Raw genomic sequence first — 20,747 nt, forward strand, 5'->3', positions numbered from 1 at the left:
TCTGCCATTCTGAAACACTCTCTCTTTTTCTGGAGCTTGCTGGATTTATTCTGAATATCCCAACCAAACTGCTTTTACTCCCTACTGGGAAACTATTTTGCATTCTAAAAGATTTTACTAGAAGAAAGTCCGTGATGATATTCAGTCCATGTTTTTCTTAAGAAGAACAGTTGAAAATAAATAGATAAAAGCAAAAAAAATGCCCCTGGTAAAAACAAGCCATGAAAACAAAACCAAAATGGGAAAAAATTATTTGCAATCATAAGGCTATTGTTACTTAGAGCCAAGCATTTAGCAAACATGGAAATTTCCTGCGACGTTTTATACGCTGCTGTTCATTTAAAGCGTGCCATTGACTACTTTTTTGTAGCATCAATACTATGCAAGAGTAACTTACAGTTATAAATGTCTAAGACAGCATGGAAAATATGAGTAATTAATTGTAGCCATTTTAAGAGGACTTTGAAATCAGAGGAGCTGGGAAAAGGCTGCATTGTTATTGCTAATCATCATATTTATGACTAACTGTAATTATAAAAGATTGAAAGACAAGCCCATAGTATTAAAATCCGACCACCTTATGGATTCCCGTGAGGATCGCTGGTAGCTGAAAGTGATTTCCTTCAGGAAGTTCAGTTTTGCTGCCGTGATATTTTGCTCCCCTCCCACACTCCCAATCTCGTTTGTCAGTTCCTGCCCTTGAGCTAATATTTTGTGAGGCAACACGTTCCTATCAGCTAATAAAATCATATTATTGATGATGGCCCTCCTTCTTTCCTTAAAGCAGACTTACAAATGAGAAAATGGGCTTGTGCCCTTTTCTTCCTCCTTTCCAATGATTAAAAATAAAACTGTTGTAGAAGACGTTCTTTTCTTGGTGCCTTTCTCTGTATAAAGGAATAAGGAAGGTTGTGACACCACGCAGAACAAAAGAGCGAAACCAAGTTATTTGAATGAGGAAGGGCAGTTTGGTAATTTTCTTTTATTAGCAGCTGTTCTGTAATTAAAAGTGCAGCAAACAGTTTGGAAAAGGTAATAATAATTATGCATTTGTGAAAGATTCTCCACTTCAGGGCAGGAAAAAAAAAGACAGCTCCAATTTTCTGGTCTTCTGAGACATTTCCCAGGAAAATCAAGGCAGAAAAGGTTGCATACTTGTAATTTTAAAACAGAAATTAATCAGAAAAATTTTGAAACGAGAAAAGGTCTGGAGCCTTTTCCATGTAGTATAATTGGCTTGGAACTTGTTGAATGCATGAAGGGAAAGAAGTGAAATTAAACTAATACATTCAGTGGCTCCTGAGTGCTTTGCCAAGAAGGTCTTCAGTGTACAGAGTGTCAACATGCATAGTAACATCTCAAACTTTTATTAGCTGTGAGTATTTTCATTACCGTTTGGCACTATTCTATCAAAGTAGCAAGATTTTCTGGATTTCTGACCCAGTTAGTTACACTTCTAGATCATAAGGTTTTGATTAACACCTCATTCATGAAAATCTGTTCTTTTGTCCGGTAATTTTCCATTGTCACACGTGGACAGATGGACCCATCAGTCTTTTATATGTGGGAACGAATGGATAAGCTTCTTTTTTTTTCTTTTTTTTTCTTTTTTGAGAAAGCAAAGAGAAGCCAGGCTTGTTTTTCTTCTTTGAAAGCTATATTTATGAATTTTGAAAAAAACACAGTCTATACCAAAATTACAACCAGATATGTATCGGTATTTTCTGCCTGTGACCTTTCATCAACGCTTTGGCGATTTTGTGCAAGTTTCAGTGAACGTGTTTTACGCAAAAATGGTGTCTGTACCCTAGGTGGTCAAAAATAGTATCACTGTGCCTTTTCTAACATTTTTTTCTGTGTATTTCTTTCCACCTAAATGCTCTAATGCCCTTGGGTAAATCTGCCTTTTTAATGATTTATGTGTCAAAAGCATGGACCAAATCACATGGAAAAAAAAGTTGAATTAGTGTCACCCAACTGCATCAGCATTTTTTCATGATGAATTTGGCCCTTATTTAGTTGCATTACTGATGATCAGAGCTGGGTTGGGTTTGGACAGTAGCCATGTGCCAGAAGAAGGTTTATGTGCTTGGATATTTTTCTAAATACTTGTACTGTATATAGCTCTTATTAGTTTGTTTTATTTTGGGGTCTTATGTCTTTAGTGAGCATCTAGATGACATTAAGACAAAGTTTCTTTTTTGATGCTGTTGATTTCATAGCTACTCCCATGAAAGCTGATTTTTTATTCACTTTTGTATTTATCCTTTGTGAAGGACATCTACTCTCTATATACTACATTAAAGACTTGCAAATACTCAGTGGGAAAAAGACATGCCTTTTTGGTATGTGTTTCTGTAAGGGTCGTCTTATGACCTAATGTGGAAATCTTCATTTGCCGATACAGCTGCGGGTGATCTCAGGGGATTTTGAATTTCCCTTTTGTTTGTCTTCCTTTCTGGGTATCATCCATCATTCCTAACCTCATGCTGCTTAGCAATAGTAACACTCATGGGAGTTGAAGAAAGGATTATAGCAGCATAAAATGGGGAGCTAATTAAAGCTTGTTTCAAAATCAGAATCTAGCTTGAGATAATTGCATATTATCTGGCGATTTAAAAACCCAAGATCTACTGTATTTAGATCAACTAAAATATGCATAAAAGCTTTATTTTCAAAATAAAACATTTGTAACAACAGGGAGATTACTTCTTATCATCCCTTGGGAAAGAAAATCTGAAAAAAAATCAGGATGCAATCTGTGGTTTACTGTAGTTATGATATTAACAGACATTGTGGAATGATAACAAACCCAGGTATCCGTTATATTTTTATTTATGTAATACGTATTCCTGTACTATTTTTCAGTACAGAAGCTGCTGAGCGGGCAGGTAGTTAACTGTGTACTGGCGAGACCTTCCCATCTACCTAATAACAGAAGGATGCCGTCACATTGACTACTCTGAGAGAAACAAAGTGGGGAGAGAGCATATTTCAGGCTTGCAATCCATATTTAGGATCACCATCCTGATGCGCTTATGGGAGGAGCTCACTAGCCACACGGTGGCAATGGAGAAGCTCTTGCCCCCCATTTCTCCATGGTTCATGACTGCTTCTTTCATTGTACTGTTTTGTTTTGGATGGGCAGAGCTGTCCGAGATGGTGCTCCAGAGCACAATTGGGATTCGTATGCGGAGAGCTGGATCCTTGGTACCTTGAGGCCACACAAGTGATCAGTCCAGTGATGCTGACAGAACTTCCCAAATTTGAGCTATTTTTTGTTGTTGAATCAAAAAGAAGAGAGAATTTGTTTTGCAGTCATTTGCTGGCATTCGGGGTTAATAAAATTGTGTAACATGAAATGTTTGTGGTTAATGTAGTCTATAAAATGGAAGGGAAGGGACATCGCATGGCTTTTAATAGCTGAGTAGTTGGACTGCAAGAATTCCTTGCATAGATGGTTTATGTTTGATGACCAATTTTTAAGTCTTTGCATTTGGTTGAGAAGGTTGTCTCCTTTTGTGCTAGGTGCAAATGCATTTTTAAAGTTTGGAGCTGAACAACTAAGTCGGCCAAACAGTTATCTTCATGCTAACCCTGAAGCACACTGGCGCGTATTGGTGAAGTTTCCACATTCTTTCTGTGTGGCTTGAGATTGCGGCTCTGAAGCAGTTGGCCGTGGCTGTCTTGATTTCAAACCATAGGATATCAGTTGGCTCCTCATAAGGGCAGCTGTTGTAGTCTGTCTGTAATGTGTGTGATCATATTCTGTGCCATTTCCCTGACATTTGGACCATGAAAACCTTCCTGGCAGCCTTGCTGGTATCAATAAAGCTGGGAGAATCGCTGTCAAGGCACCTTACTGGGACCTAGGAATGCAGCGTGAAGTCAGTGTTTCAAGTTCGTTCTTAATTATTAAGATTGGCTATCATTGCTAGCCATCATCTGGTCATTTCTGCCTCTTGCCTAGGTCTGTCCTCCCCAGGCTGTCTTGCATGGCCGTAGTCCTTTGTCCGTCAGCGATGCTTTGCAAATAGTCGGTATTTGTAGAGAAATTCCTGTCCTAGTTATATTCCTTCCTGTCCATTGAACCACCCAGTGATTAAACTTGCAGAAGATGACTCCATCCTCATTGTGGTCATAGCTTTACTGTTACAAAAGTGCTAAAGTAAAATATATAATCATAGAGTGAACACTGTTTTCTAGGCAGATACTCCTTGTGGCTGAATTACAATGACAAAGCACCAACACACTTTTCATATTAATACGGCAAAGAGGAGACTCATGCTGCATTCTGAAGACAAATTTAATTCACTCTGAAGTGTGGTTATGGGTTCGTAGCATTCATTTTGGAGAAGTTACCCAGTCAAGGTGCAGCTATGTCTTTTTTCTGTGGTTAATTTGGGAATGTGGGTCCTTTACGCTCACTCCCCTTTGGTGTGCGGGAGAAGATCTCCAAGCAAGGAGCCGGTGTGCAGCTCTGCAGTAGCATTTAGCCAGGCACACTAATGCCTCATTCTCAAACTCTTCATTTTTAAAAATTAGAATTAATGAATGAATATATTTTTTAAGCTGGATGAAAAAAGAAACTTTCCTGACCGTTATTGCTGCTACGCTTCTCAGGTGGTTTATAGGAGTACCAGTTAGCATAATAGTTGCTAAAAAGTGGATGTAGTTTGTGAATACGTGCTTCCACTGTAACTTCAGCATCAATCTGAGCATGTAACTTCCTTGCATTCTCTTCAGGCCTTGTTTAAAAGAAACCATGGCTGTTGAATATTGGAGCTCTGTAAATTCAATTGTTCATCATTTCATTACTTAGTACTTCATTTCATTAATTACCGGCATTTTCTTTTCCCTCCACTTGCGCATTTGGAGATGAGCAGCCTCCTTTGGGGAGGGGGCCCACATTACCTCCCCTCCCTGCTTCCAGGCACAGGGGGCTTCTCCTGCCAGCTGCTAACCACAGAGGAGCTGGGTGGAAAATGATGAGCTGATACGTTAGAAAGCCAAATATAAAAATAACTGGAGCAGCACTGAAATGCGAGCGAGGCCGTCACAGTCATGCTGCGGTGCGGGAAGGCCAGGCAGCTCCGGGGGGCGGTCAGGAGCCGGGGTGATGGCCGGGATCTGTCCCCCGTGGGCTGGCAGCTGCAGAAGAGGTCAGAAAGGCTCTTCTCTGAAGGGACCAGATATTTTTCTGTTGGTGATAGGAGGCTCTGGCAGCTGGCAGAAGCTCATGTTGGTCTTCTGGTTGCTCGTGGGAAAAAGAGGGGGCTGCAGGTCCTGCCCCCGTGGCCACGTGGCTGCCACCAGTGGGATGGAGATAGCCATCGCGCCCTCAGCCGTCCCCAGGCAACAGCCCAACCGCTGCTCAGCAAATTACAAAATGCTCCTCCGCTGGATGAAAATTACCTTGCTTTCAATTCAAAGAACAGATAATGGGCTATTTTCCTCCCCAAATACTGGAAAAAAGGTGTGTGAGCACCGAACGCGCGGGTTGTTATTCCCATCTTATAATGGGGATGGAGCTACAAGACAGCTGTCTTCTCCACCAAGTAGCTCTGAAACAGGGAAATAAACAGCCTGTTAGGCTCCAGCAACAAAATCCTGTCCTGATTATAGAGTTATGTATTACTTGATAGCAAGTCATTCCCAAGAAGAAAAACCAGAAAATCACCAGAAAATTAATATCTCCTAAGTTACCTTCTAGCCTGTCCTTTGCATTAGGGTGCAAGAAAAACTGATGAATTTGTCTCACGTAATTTGATGGGTATTAGAGGTTTTTAAATTTGCCAGCAGCCATCCAGAGAAACGGCAAATAAAAGAATCCAGTGATTACTTTAAATCTGATGAGAAACACAACTTGCATTGAAAACAAAGCAAAGTGGATTTGAGATTAAATTTAAATAAAAGTGAAAATAGAAAAATATCCAATTAAAAAGCCTAATGAAAGGAGAAAATATAATGACAAGACATGTAAAATAGGCCGCATAGTACATGTCCCATATTTATACTTGTCAAAGATATTGCTGATAGCAACGTAAAAGATACCTGTTTCTTTGGCTGTATCTATAATCCCTGATAGTGGGGTTGAAAAGAGTGATTGTTCCCCAGAATAATTCGGGCACTGTTTGATACTATTTATTGCAAAACCTGGGATTGACAACATATTCCCTTGTTCCTGTCAGTGCTCGGCGTCTCTCCGATGAGACTGTCCCAGGACAATAAGCTGCTTTGGAGAGTAACGTTGTCCTTGCGAGCTATTCTCACCAGCTCTCCTCGCAGGTAGCCCGGCACCGCTGCAGAGCCCGGCCAAAACATCCTTCTCTATCATGCGGCGTGGGATGGTCCCCTCTGGCGTCTTCTCCCGAGACATCCCCCCTTTCCTTTTTCCTTGCTGAAGGAAGGTTGGGATGGGTGCAGAGACGGGAGCTGCCCTCTCCGGCTCCTCTCTGCCCGGTTTGCACACGTGAAGGAGGTGTGAGATTAGCTGCAGTGTAACTACGGTTATGTTTTATGTTTGTTTCTCTCTTTTACCCCTCTGGAACTTGGGTCCTAAAAATAGTGCAAGTTTGAACTGGCAGATGTTTCATTTGTCCTTTACGAGAGGACCAAAATTAGCCTCTCATTTGGCACCTAAATAAAGCAGCTTAACTGCCTTTATGTGAACTTTGCAATTACTGCTATTGAAGTTGCAACATTTTGTTGTGTTTGATGGGGAAGGGTATTATGTAAGCAATACCCGCACCTAAAAAGCCACCAGACCTTGAAAGAGAGAGGACGAACAAGAATGAGCCCAACTGTTTTGTTTTGGGGTTTTGGTTTGGTTTTTTTAACTTTTTCTGATCTGAGGCAGGTGGGGTTTTTCCTAATGAAGGTTTCATGTTAAAAAAAAAAAAAAAAAAAAAAAAAAAAAAAAAAAAAAAAAAAAAAAAAAAAAAAAAAAAAAAAAAAAAAAAAAAAAAAAAAAAAAAAAAAAAAAAAAAAAAAAAAAAAAAAAAAAAAAAAAAAAAAAAAAAAAAAAAAAAAAAAAAAAAAAAAAAAAAAAAAAAAAAGGCAAAAGTAACTTGGAATTGCTCAGAGACCCGTCTATTGTAAAGGTAAAAAAAAAAAATTCTAATAAAAGGACAGCAATGGTTTCTCTAATTTTCAGAGAAAAAGCTGCACAGAATGCCTGAAGCTGGGTTAGCAGTGGGACTCCCCAGGGGCAACAGAAAGATGTTATAATCAATTACCACATCATAACACTGATGTATGATAATTACTGAGTGTTCCTCCTGAGATAGTGCAGCATTTGGCTGGGATGCGGCTCTTTCATGGTCCACTGCCTGATTAATATGCAAATAATAGGCTGATTGCATGATGAATGCAGAAAATGAGTTCGCTGATAACGTGAGCACTGAAGCGGGAAGATGATAAATTACTTTTACTGACTGTCCTACATTAAGTACCCTTTCTCAACAATTTTATCACAAATTAAGTAAAGCAGTATGGAGAGATTATAAGGATGTGTAAAATAATGTACCTTAATAGCTTTTATAATATTGTTGCGTACAATGTAAATGTCATTTTGTTTCAGTACTTTAGCCAGTAACTCCTCCTGGAGAGGAGTGCATTTCGTATAGCAATGTTCGGGGTCACTCTTCTTCGATTGCTTTCTTCTAAGACGAAGAGCAACCCACTGTGCTGCGAATGTTAGACAGGACTTCTCTACTAGGGAAGGCAGGCAGTCATTAGCCGCGGGTCCATCCCGTATGTGTCTTGCCCATAGCAAATGAACGTCCACGTTGTTTAGTGGGGGAGATATATTTAAATGCAGTGCACAGTGCACATACGCATCCTGCTTCATACTCTTGTCTGGAGCAGAGAAGAGGTTTAAAATCTCGAAGGAGGATATAGAAATACCTTCACACTCAGGCTTATGACAGAGGAGGACAGCAAACAGTCATAAACATGGTAACATGTTAAAGGCAGTCTCTAATCACAAGGTCAGCAAGTCAACAAAGACACCATAAACCGCAGCAGAACCTCTAAAAGCTCTAACTCTGTTTTCCAAAAGGTATTGTGCGCACATTTATTTTGATTATACTAAAAATATAACTGTGTGGCATTATGGCACCTTGATTGATTGCTTTCATGACATATTTGTTTTAATATTCAGAAAATCCTTAATAAAGTTTCTGCACACAAGCTGTTTTAATAGTAAGGTTATTGAAAATATTTTCCAGCAGTTATTTCTAAATACTAACTTTTGACTAAGTTACAGAAACACAGAAAAATCTGAATATTAAATAAAGGTTAGCAGAGTAGAGCGATGTCTTTTAAAGCAGCCATGATTTTGCCATTAATCACCTAATTTAAAATCTGATTTCTTTTTAGAAATGGTTTTTTAATTGTTTAAAGGTGACATGTAAAAAAAAAAATTATCATTCAGCACTCTTCAATGCAAAGACCCTACTTTTGGCTCAAGAAGCCATGCATGAGCAGGTAGGCATTCGAGGAGATTCTCCCTACGTGCTTGCTGTGTTGTTTACCTCTTCCACAGACATCCGCTTTTGGCCGATGAGACTGGGAAAGGATTTGGGGCTGTTGGCCTGACCTGAGCATTGCTCTGATGTTTCCGAGTGTGTCTCTACATCCAGCTAAAAAAATTCTCAAGTTCCTTTTTTTCCCCCCTTCATTTGTTGTAAAATAGCGCTTAAAATCGTGGCTGTATAGAGACCTCATGCTTCCCTGCAGGCCATTTCAAAAGTGTCCCTTAATGCTTCTTACTTGAGAGTTTTATCAGGTGGTGAGGTTGTGTCAGGGGTTGGTGTGTCTGTTCCAAAGTCCGACAGATCTCAGTGCAACTTTTCGTTTTAATTGATTAACTCCAGTTGTATCTCTCTGCACAAGATTCTGGATATCCTGGATGTTCAGACTGCCCTTCGTAGCGACCCGTACTCCCCATCCGAGCCCATCCACGCTGCAGCAGACAGCCAGGTACCAGAGTCCTCCTGACTCAGTAGAAGTTGGATGGTTTGAGTTTATGCAGCCTTACAGTTGTCCAGCTCCCTACGACGCTGCCTAGCCATTCCTCCTGTACGAGTACCTGGATTTGCCTCCTCGCATCCGGGCGCAGCATGCTGCATGTATTGTGCAGAACAGAACTTTTCAGCTGTTGAGGCATTTTGCATCAGTGGGGCACAAAACACCTCTCGGAGAGCGATAAGGCAGTCGCTGATGCAAGGTGTGGGCTCGAGGGATGTGTGTAAAGGGCTGCGAGTGTTCACCAGCCATGGCATTCAGCGATGCCTTCCTGCAGCGGCCTGAGAAAGAGGGGTAAGGCCCAGGTGATGGCATTGGCATACTTCCATGTGGCAAAGGCTTTGGAAGAGGCAGGTGCAGGGAGGAAGATCTGACCCGGTCAAAGCTTGTGAGCTGAGCAGGATGGTGCTCTGCCCTGGTTCCTCGCTGCACGCTATCCAGAATGAGCAGGCATAGATCACACAGGAGGTAGACATGCCTCTGCTTGGTTATAAAGTTGGTTGGATGGCCCTGGGCACAGAGTGTTCTTCAGCTGTCGTTCCGCGAGCAACATTTAACTCACAAGGCTGCACTAGGACTTTCATCATTATGCTAATGCTGGGGCTGGCATAAAAAAACATCCTTTTGCTAATGGGCTTGCACTGAAGATGAGGTCAGGAAAGAGATCCAGACTCCTGTTCTTAATCCCTTCCACCCGTACTGTATTGCAGGTGTGTGGCGGCGGGTGGCTATTTTTCAAATCTGGTTCACAGATTTGGTTCCCCCAACCGCTTGGGACAGCACAATTGTAGTTCAGTGTCAGGCAAAAATGGAGGTAAAGGGTGGAGCCAGGACAGGATTACCTTAAACTGATATTGATGCCAGTTCTGGGCTATGAGAAGTTGCAGTCTTAACGTAGGTTTGGGCGCAATAGTGGGATTTCCAAGACTGTCCAAGGCATTTGTGGTTGCGCATTCATTGGAAGGAGAATTGGTTGCCTAACTTCTCTAAGTACTTTTAAATGTCCAGCTGTAAATCTCTCTTCATGAGTCTATCGCCAGCTCCCATCTTACTTGCTCTTTTCTGAACTTCATCTGATTTCTCCAGCTCCTTCTGGTTTCTAGAATGGCTGAAAACATCCTTCTTTAATACAAGCACAAAGCTAGCATAATTATTAAAAATGCAACATAAAATTGCAGCAAAATGTTGTAATCCTTTAACAATACTCAGAAGCAGTTTTTTTCAAGTACTTCTAACATTTATCTTCATCATTCAGATAGTTTTATGTTCTCCTGTCATTTAACATATATGTAGAATGGGGACCTTTATTTTTAGTATCGCCCCAGTAATTTCAGAGTTAAGCGAAGCTGGTTTCCTCCCCTTTCAGTGCAGACACGCATGCATCTGCACGCTTTCCTAAAGGGGTTTCCTCTTGATCCCTCCCCCCCCCATCCACATAAAATTTCCCTCTGAGCCAAGACCCAAAATAACATTTTCCCCAAAGTTATAACATTTGCAAAACAAACAAACAAACAAAATCTCCACGGTCATAGTGGAAATCTATAATCGTAACTATAGCAAGCGCTTGCAACTATAACTGCACGTACCTACGTACTTTACATTGTTATATATGCACGCTGTAGGGAGGTTTGTATACTCCCTACATACAACCGTGGGAGTTTATAACTGTAGGGAGGATCATATTTTCATAAGCCACATTAATTTGCAAATTGTGAATAGGCAAGGTTCACTCACTTACGGTAAATCCACCAAAACCACTACCTGAGAGAAAGCGTGCAGCTTTCACGGGTGTTTTCTTTTAATTAGTCAGAAGAGGGATGTATTGCAGTGCTGTTACACAAATGCTGATCAGATTTATTACATAGTTCAAACTTGCACTCCACCACTGTTAGTGAGGAGAGTTGTTACGGTGCTTTAGAAGATCCTGCAAGGACAGCCGTTGCTAAAGGTAAAAGTAGAGAGAAGGTCGGAGAACAAAAATCTCTCCCTCGGAAACAGAATAACGTGGTTGTCCTGAGGATGCTGGCGTTGATCTGCTGCGTGATCAGGTCCTGATTCCCAGGGCAACATACCCTGTTTTTTGGTCTACAGATTGGATAGAATGGGCAGCCTAATGGTCAGGGGAAAACAGCGGCTAATCCAGTCCCAGTATGAGACACTTTCATCTCGGGCAACCTGCCAGGTCTGTTGTTGTCCATTAACTCATCTGCACGAGGAGGTAAATGCAGGCCCTGAAGTAGCAAATGCTCTTTTAAGAGGTTGCCGAGAATCTCCTGTCCACATTTGTCTGCTTTCATCTTCCCTACTAATTTGCCATAAAGGGAACGAGCAGAGCACGGGATGCTTCGTTGCCTCCCCGCTCCGCTGTGCGCAGGACGTGGCGATTCTCGCTGTTCCTCGATAAGGAACTTTGAATTTGACTAGTTTGGCATAGACCTGAAGCCTGAGCTTTGGACATTACAAAAAGTGGTGCATCAAACCAAGCGCCAGTTAAATCATGTTTGGGTTCTTGTCGGAATGTCACAGAGTACCCTGTCATTTTGTTTTAGCAACTTGTCCTTCCAAATGCGCAGTTCGCCTTATGGCATGCCAGCAGTAAAAATGTCACTTACAATAATTACTTTTTGGTGAAAATGCTTGCTGACTTCCTACCTTCAAGCTGTTTTTTACACAGTGGGGAGATAATAAGAAATGACTTTATCCTGACTGCTCAAATGAACACTAAATGGAATTTAGGTTATTATTACTGCAGATAGAGGACTGTGTACTGAAATTTAAATAGTGGATCAGATAAACTACAGAGATTTGTCTCTGAAAATTACAGTGGATCTGCTTTTTCAATCCACTTTGCTCTGAAACTTAAGGCAGCTGTTGTCTGCCTGCTGTCTTTAGAATATAATATTTTTCATAATCCTTTTAGAGGCCCCTGAATACCTTCTGTGTTTTGCATGGTCTTCCCCATCTTCTCCATGTTCTGTACCTCGTTCCCCATGAGTCCTTTTGCAGCTTATTAGCTAAGCTTATGTTAGCAACAAAGGTTGGGCAGTTTATTCTCCCAGCAGTTCCTGAGCTGCAAAAGTACAGAGTGCTCTTTATAGGCGGGCAAGTAGGCTGGGAGGAGAGGCTCGGTGCGTTGAGCTTGTGTTTTATGCTTGCAAATTCAGATGCTCTTGTTCAAATCTTTGCTCTGAACTTCTGATTTACAAGTGGGCATAAAGTCAGTTTGCTGCCGTGGCTGTAGGAGTTGAGGCAGGGTCTGAGCAAAAGTGGCAAACCTGCAGCTCTCAAAATGCGTGCAAGAAATTTCACTGGAGGAATCTGCCAGTGCTGGCAGACAGCAGCGTGATTCCTCTGGGACTGGTGAAACCGTATCCATGTCTCAACACTGCTCCATCGTCTAGATACCTCTGTTGAGGGGGATACATCCGGGACTGGTGTCAAGTCATGTAGATGTCTGTGATATTCTGGGGAGGTTGTAGCAGGCATCACCTGCAAGTCTTCACATCTGAGGTGTCCTGAGCTTCAGAAGGAGCATCCAGGTGAAGTGTGCGGTGGATCTGAGCTATGCCACTGCTTTTGTATGGCAGGCCATGTTAGATTACTTCCTGTGGTTGGAAGACGTCCTGTACATCACAAAAATGGTCCTTCTTGACCAGTGCCCTGCAGTTTTGCAGAATATAATTAAATGTCTCTGACTGCTGAGTTCATGTAGCTGAGCGGGTGATGCTCAGGAGTGCTGCAGGAGGGGAGCCCAGTGCAGCCTATGGTTCGTCACACCCTGTAGGGATTTTGTCACGTTACGATGGCAGAACATGATCAGGCCTCGTAGAGGAATGTGTCAGGCTGATACTGTGTTGGGGGAAGTGTTTTCAGATAATTTGCAGGCCACCGGTGGGATAACCGTAGTCCAAAATGTTCTACAGCCAGTGTTCAAGCAATTCAGGACCCAGTACTGGGGACCTGACCCCAGCATGGGGGTAGGAAATCTTGTAGTTGGAGAAGAATAAGAAAATCTAATGTTAAGTTCAGGAAAACCGCTGTAACCGATGAACTGAGACTGGAACTCTGTTTTCAGACTTTCTCACATTTTCCAAAACACTGTCATGATAGAAGCTGTGGGGAAGGTATAGAGGATGGATGGGACCAAAGCATCATTTGACTTCATCCATTGTGCTAAGGAATGCAAGACCACAAAAGATTTTCTGTGTTCATATAATTAAGGCAAGCTCAATTTGTTATGGTTCTCAGCCAGTTTTGTAAAATGCTCAGGCAGACCCTAGTCCTATATGCTAAATTGTTTGCAAAGTTTGTTTAGTTTCTTAACTGATAACTACTAAGGGGTGGGGAGGGGAATGGGCAAGCTGTGATGACGGTTTGGGGTTTTGTTGCAGTAAGGTGGTCATTCAAGCAGCAATTTTATATTGGGAAAATAGTATTTAAAAAGAAAACAGAAGGTATTTGTATAATGTTGACTTTGTTTCCATTCGTTTCTATATCTTCATTTTAGATTATGCATCCCTCTCTAGTATTGTAGTAGGAAAAAACAAAACTGAAGAATTTCCTGACTTAAGAATAAGGACCATGTGTTCTGCCAGGAGTGATGTGTTCCCAAGTACGGCTCTCTGGCGGTCGCAAACTGCGTCAGATGTATTTGTCTTTATGAAGACATATTTGCCTTCAAAGACCTGAATGCTCACCTTCACTGTATGGTCATAGCTCTCTCTTAGCTGTTTTCATCAACTGTGAAATAGCCAGCGTTGGTGTTTCAGTTGTCTTCATGTTTTAGCTGTGAAGGGAGGCCAATTGCAGTTGCCAGATATTTCAGATTGCTGGCCCATTTATGCAGACACCACTTCCTAGTACTTGAGTTGCATTTGATTATTATTTTCAGTGCTGCATATTTGAATGCGCTTTTACAGATCGGTTGGAAGTGCCTAACCTTCCTATACCCCAGATGTATATTTTGAATTAGTAATGTAAAAAGTGCATGGTAGAGCCTTAGCCCTTTCATGACTCAGTTATACTTGCAGCTTTAGAAGATTTGGATCACTTAAATGCATTTATGGTGTATTTGAATCTTTAATGACGTTTGTCAACATCGACTTGTAATTGTGCAAAAGTTACACCAGTTTCCCGATCGTTTAAAATTGTCATGTTGGACTGTGTCTTCATCACATGCTTGGGACCTCATGGACACCGTCTTTCCACCAAGTTAGTTTGGTGAGACCCTGTTTCTCCCATCCTCTGTAAAGCGCAGGGCATGGCTGATGCCTTTGGCTACCTGAGACTTAAAAAAAATCCCAGGTTCTGCAACGACCTCGTCACTGGTGGTGCTCTTGATCTCTCCAGCTCTTTACTTCTAGCACCTTATTTTTGAAGCTTTTGGGCTTTTGCTTAAGGTTTTAAATTGGATACAGGCTGTTGGAAAGCAAAATGCAACACCCCTTCGGTATAGCAAAGTTTATCTGGAATTTATTAAAGTAACTTCATCAATAAATGGTGGCCGTGGAGTTTGCAGGCTGTACAGCCTACCGTAACGCAGTTTTACACTCGTATTGACAAAATGATCTCTTCCTCACTAAATACAAACGCGTAAACATTCGGTGAACATCACTTATTCACTCGTAAGAAACTGGATCGCTCTGAAGTTAGTGCTATTCTTCAGTGCAGTCTGGGGTTAAAAAAGCAGAATGCATTTTAAAGAAAGAAGCTTTCAATGTATTATTTTCATTGGAAATGTTCAATTGCTACTTTTGAAATCTTAATATGTATTTTTCAGATGTCCTGAATTTGTTTCTTTGTCCTGTGAGGAACTTGAGAGAAATGAATACAGACAAATTATTTCATAAAACATGCGAAATGGCTGTGGATTGACAGTTAAATCTGTAATAGTGAATACATTCAATTTTCCCCTTTGTTCTGTCAGCAGTCACTTGTACTCTAAATGTCTATTTAATTTTTTAAGTAGATTAACAGGAAATGTTTGCATTATTTGATTGTTGAATTGACTTTTCCAAATAATGGATCTGTTCCTCAAATATTTATGTGATCTTGAAAATGTTTTTCCATAAGGGAAAAATGCTAAAAATGAATGGGGAACATATTTTGAGTTATTTGTAGTATATGCGCATAATGCCTCATCTGAAATCACTACACACTTGCCTTTCGTTGGGGGAAAAAAAGGCAGTTTGTCATCTGTACTGCCTGCCAAAATTAGATTCAGATAATCCTACCTTTTTGAGTAAATAAGCAGCAGATTGGTCTTAAAAATGAAATTCAAGTAAGCTCTTGATATGTGATATAAAAAATAAATAAGCTAATATGTGAGCAACATAGAGCATTTCAGTGATAGATGATAATATAGATTACCTTTGTTGTTTACATAATTAGGCTGGGCAGGGAAAGGAGAGGGAGAAAGAAGCATTAGTAAATGCTTTTGTTTAGTCCTGTGTGGTTGTTTTTTTTTATTTTGGATTTTTTCTGCACTCCGTGTGCGCATGTGGTTTGCAGTGCACGGATGAGGAATTGTATAGGAAATTTGCAGCTGCTCTAGTTATTCAGTAAGATTTGTATAAGCTGGCACAAGGGACGAAATTAGAGGGAACTTGAATGAGTGCCGTGCAGTTTATTAGCTAGGCAGCCATAATTTTGACCTTGCTGTAGGTTAAAGGACACAGACCTGAGAAGAAATCTGTTTATCATGTAGGGAATTCATGCCATCCCTGACAGTGTACAGTGAACAAGATGGATGATCTGCCAAATTGGTCCCTCGCATGGGTGAATCAGGGCAAATTTACAGTACAATTCCTTTGCTGCTCCTGATACAAAAATAACATTTGCTGGGTTTTATATTCAGTTGTATGATGACCTAGGGTGAACAGAGAAAAGAAATACGATTTGGAGGATCCCTGTTGCCTTAAAGATTTATACGCACCTTGCTTTCCTTTTATGTCTGCCTCTTTTGCGTGTTTCATAAAACACTAAGAAAAAAGTCCAATTGCTTGGTTTGAGAGAGCAACTTTATGTAAGTGCGTCACAGAACCTCTCTTAAATGCAGCACCGTGAAAGCTTCTATTACCTTGAACGACACAATTATGCTGTGCACCCTGCTTCGTTTGAACCCTACTTTTACTTACGGAGTATTTTCCTTTAGTATTTGGGGTATGTTTCCGTGCTGCACGAGCTGCATGTTCTGTAATGATTTGACAGTATTCTGGATAACAAACAAACAAACGAAAAATAATGACATTTGCTGTTAGCCATCGCCGTGGTAGTGACGGGACCTGACGCTGCAGAGTGAACCGCTCTCGTAGTAGAGTTGCAGTGCTCAGGAAAACACAATTCTGTTAGAGGGACTAAGTTTTTGATGTAGACTGGCCTCATCCTTGTACAACTGAGAGCGTTGTAAGCTTCCTCCAGAGATGTTGAGATGAATCCACTGATGTATGAATTTGAGATACATACGATTAACCGTGTCAAGTAATGAGATGTGAGACAGCAAGGAGGAGGAGCAGTCCCACAAAAATGGGAAAGAACTGTGAATGGAGAAATCAAATGTGCTCTTTATCTTTTGAAGGGAATTGTTCTTCTAAACCACATTGTCTACGTGTTGTTGCTTTAAAAAGTGTTTAGACTGTACCCTTAGATGTCTGGATTTTCTGCATAAGCTCAGTTGGTACAGTCCGTTACAGATAAATATGAATTTATTAGGGGAAAACAACGTGTTGTACAGAACCTATTGTTGGCAAATTAACAGATTCAGGAAGTTTTCTTTTAGACAAAGTGTCACAGTAACGTTTGGGTGTCTCCTGATCCACTAGCTATCTTTACATTGGATTCTCAAATATGTTAATTAATACAACATCATTACAAACTGTATTTTAATCTTGTTAAGTTATTTCTGGGCAAAGAGAAGTGCAAAAATGTGATGTGAGTGATAAGAAGCAATATGAAATCAATAACACTCTCAAGATATAAAGTTTATCAGTTATAGAAAATCCCTCATTGACACTACAAAATAGCGGCTAAGTGAGTTTCTTACAAGGCGCAGAAAGAGGCTTAAACCAGTCTATAATGGTAGATTTAAGACCATCCTTATACGAAAATGTTGTGGAAAGCAAAACTATGAGATTTCCCAACCAAGGAAATTTCTTGCAACCTTACAGACTGTTGCACTTCATTTTTTCCTGATTTTTATTTGTATTTGTACATCTTGTCTTTGTAAGAAAGCAGAGATGACTCAAGATAAAATTAGAAAATAATTCTGTTTTTAAAAAGAGGCTTTTTAGTAACCAAGTCATAACAAGTAGCATTTTGCATACTTAGGCATTTCTTTAAGTAGGTAGAATATAAATGAGAAGGAAAGTTAAATATCCTGCAATCAAAACATTACAATTATGCTAAAGTGGGGACTTTTTTCTTTTTTTAATTACAGAAAGCACTCCAAAGACTTCTGCCAGTTGCAGTCCTGCTCCTGAATCTCCTATGAGTTCCAGTGAATCAGTGAAAAGCCTGACTGAATTGGTACAGCAACCCTGTCCCGCTATAGAGACAAGTAAGGATGGCAAATCCCAAGAATCTAGCGAGCCGCCTGCTTCTGAATCCCAATCTACAACACCTTTGCCACTGTCGGGCCACTCAGCACTCAGCATTCAAGAACTGGTTGCTATGTCCCCTGAGCTGGATACGTATGGCATTACGAAAAGGGTCAAAGAAGTGCTAACGGACAACAATCTTGGTAAATCGCTTTATTCTCATTTCTTGACTGAAATAAAATAAGTCTTCATACTTCTATTTTTAAGCTATATTTCAGTAGGTGTTTACAAGAATACTTGGTTTTGATTCCGGCCTAAGCTTTAATCTGTTAAAAAAGATTTTTATTTTTTTTTAAACCAGTAGAAAAATCCTTTCAGATTGTCACTCTCTACTTAAAATGCCATCATACCCTTGCTCTTCTTAAGCTCTGCTCCTGGCTCACCAGCCAGATACTGCTCCCACCTCCCTCAATACAGTCCAGCAGGCTGTCAAGAAGACCAAAACCTCCAAACCAGTGAGATCTCCCCTTGAGAAATGCTGTTTTCCCCATGCTTATAGATTCAAGGCCCCAGCATTTTAGGCATAGGTGAAGTAGAGGAGTCCAGCACAATTGGAGAGGGAGGTGCATCGCAAGCAAAAGCATAGCATACCTGTAGAGCTAGGAGGGCAAATTCAGGCTCAGTTGAGGTTTAGATGAACCTGTAGATAAGTGTATGGGGCCATTCAGTTATTTTGCTTAGAGATGTGCAAAGCTAAGGCTGCTTTTGCTTACAGATTAATTTTTGGGTGTTGAATTAAGCGTAATGTTGACATGGCTATATATTTGGAATAGTCAAAGGGAATAACCTGATCTGAGTATGGGAAATCCACGCTTAATACTGCCACCCTGCCTCTAAATCACTAGTTCTTCATAGGTGTTTAACACTTGCTTCCCTCACAAGGCGTTGGGAAACCTTTAGGAGTCCTTTGAAGTCTCTAGTGGGAAGGCGGTGAGGCTGCCCCAGTGTTACCTGCACGTGCTTCTGGGGCTTAGCGTGGGATTCATCTCACCTGCATTTAGATGTTCAAAATAGATGTCTGAGATGGTTGGGATGAATCACTCTCCAGAAGTACTGGTTTCTCTCCATTCACTACAGATGGGACCAAAAAGATAAGTTTAGATTTAGACTGCTGATGATACTTAAGTGAGAAGAATTCCATCCATATCATCTGACCATTATGACCGTATAAGTAAAAACGCCTTTATTTTAGTATGTAAGGAAGCCTTTTTTCGGCTAGACACAGAATAACGTGTTATTATCTTAGATTATTTTTTTTTAAAGGGGAGAAATACTGGGATGGGGGAGTTTGCAAGTTCTCATTTAACATAATTTGGGAAATAAAGAAAAGGACCCTGATCGTGGACATACCCTGCATGAGATTGTGTTCACTGAACCCAGCAGAGTTACTTGCTCGTGCACATTGGCATGGGCAGATTGTGGTTGCTTGTTCAGTGGAGATAATGTAGAGATAAAGCCACAAGTCACGGTAAGGGTTTGCAGGTTCAAGCCCCTAGTTTTTGGGCAAAATACTGTTGAGTGCTGTACCTGCTCTGGTGTTCCAGAGAGGTTTGAAAAAGTATTTTTGTTTACATTTGCTTTGATGCCATTTTTACTTAGTCTTTTTTATTTCCCATGATTTTTGTTTTCCTACAGTGTGGCTGACAAGCCTAAAAAGCAGCAGAAGAGCCAGGAAATGTGCCCCAAACTCTGCATTAGGTGTGGAACCAGTTTCAATGTCTCCTTTTGCGCCCTCAGTGTGCTAGTGCACCAGATTGACTCGGTGCACAGGTTTCTCTGTCTTAGGCCACAGGGCCTTGTGAACCTGTCTTAGGCAACTGGTGGTGGCTCAGTTGTTCCAATATCATTGGCCAGTAAAGACCACGGTTGTGCAAAACCACTCAAAGATGTATTTGGCGGGTCTCTCCTCCCATACCTCTTAGCATTCATTCAACAGTCACCATTTTAGCAAACGGTGCTGGCAACGTTAACACTGAGACGTTGCTAGTATTTCTAGTCCCAAATGTCATAGTATTATCAGTGATTCCCTGTTGGGCAACATATAACTTAGATACAGAGGGAAGCAAATGCAGTGAGCTATTGAAAGATGGTAATGGTGGGGATTTTGCAGAAAGAGCCAGGACTAACCATGAAACCAGCATAATTTACAGTAAGTTTTGTCCATGAGGAGCTACATCAGTGGGAACAGGCATGAAGGATATTGGGGAAAAAGATGGGGAGAATTAGCAGGAATTTTAGGAAACCTGTGCTTAAAAATATTCCAGTTATTAATAGCTCTCTGATGAAGATGGAGTGTGATACACCTGCTACCTCCTGAGAATGATTTCTAACACATTCCCCATTAGCTTGGGAGTCTTTCAGGTGTTTTATCCTGTCCTGCCGTATCCTGGGATAAAATAAATGACACAAACATCTTTAGCTTTGTCCTTAACACCTGGAGAACATGATGTTACCTCCTTCTGCATTTGCATTTTTAATTTTTAGGCTGTTGTTTGAAGTTCATTTCCTTCGGCAGTATTGCTAGTACCTGCTCTGTGCTGCTTGTTTCTGACCTTTCTGCTGATTTGTGCCAGTATTCCTGTTCATGTGGCCACACAATAAACCGGACCAGCTGGTCTGAGTCGAAAGTGGCCGTTTTATTCTTGGTAGGTTGGTTTGACTCGGATCAGTTCGCTGCTCCGATTTACCGTGCAGCCACATGGGCGGTTGCAGTGGCCACACTGGCACTGCACAGCGGCTGTCGGAGCTCTCGGGGCTGCTGGAAGAAATGCTGCTCACATTGCAGCCTGAGCACAGCCTGGGGTTAGAAACAGTGGGGAACGTTAAAGGAAACTTATTTACAAAGGCAAATTAAAAGATCTTTAAAGTCCTATCTTGCAAGTAGTTGGCAGGTTTAAAGGTAAATGGATAAGGCCTTACTGATTTTAAATACAAGCAGGGAATAGGTTAACTCTGCAATACGCATGGTCTAAAATTGACCCTGAATTACTTCTTTTGTCTGATTTTCCTGATATTGACGGTAGTTGAAAGTCACTTATTACTACGGAACTTAAGTGAATTCTGATTTTAGGTTTCTGTTCAGTCTGTGAAACAGTGGGTTAAAGGAAACTTATTTACTTTACA

General features: G+C 40.9%; 1 protein-coding gene across 1 annotated transcript in view; it reads left to right on the forward strand.

Moving 5' to 3' along the window:
• CUX1 (cut like homeobox 1) overlaps positions 1–20,747 on the forward strand; it is a 210,525-nt gene that overhangs the window by 176,257 nt on the left and 13,521 nt on the right. The window contains exon 21 of the mRNA XM_009275491.1: positions 17,465–17,767. Coding sequence (XP_009273766.1) covers positions 17,465–17,767 — 303 coding nt within the window. The remainder of the gene's footprint in view (positions 1–17,464; positions 17,768–20,747) is intronic.

The sequence above is a fragment of the Aptenodytes forsteri genome, unplaced genomic scaffold, assembly GCF_000699145.1.
Source record: "Aptenodytes forsteri isolate BGI_AS27 unplaced genomic scaffold, ASM69914v1 Scaffold347, whole genome shotgun sequence".
NCBI lineage: Eukaryota > Metazoa > Chordata > Aves > Sphenisciformes > Spheniscidae > Aptenodytes > Aptenodytes forsteri.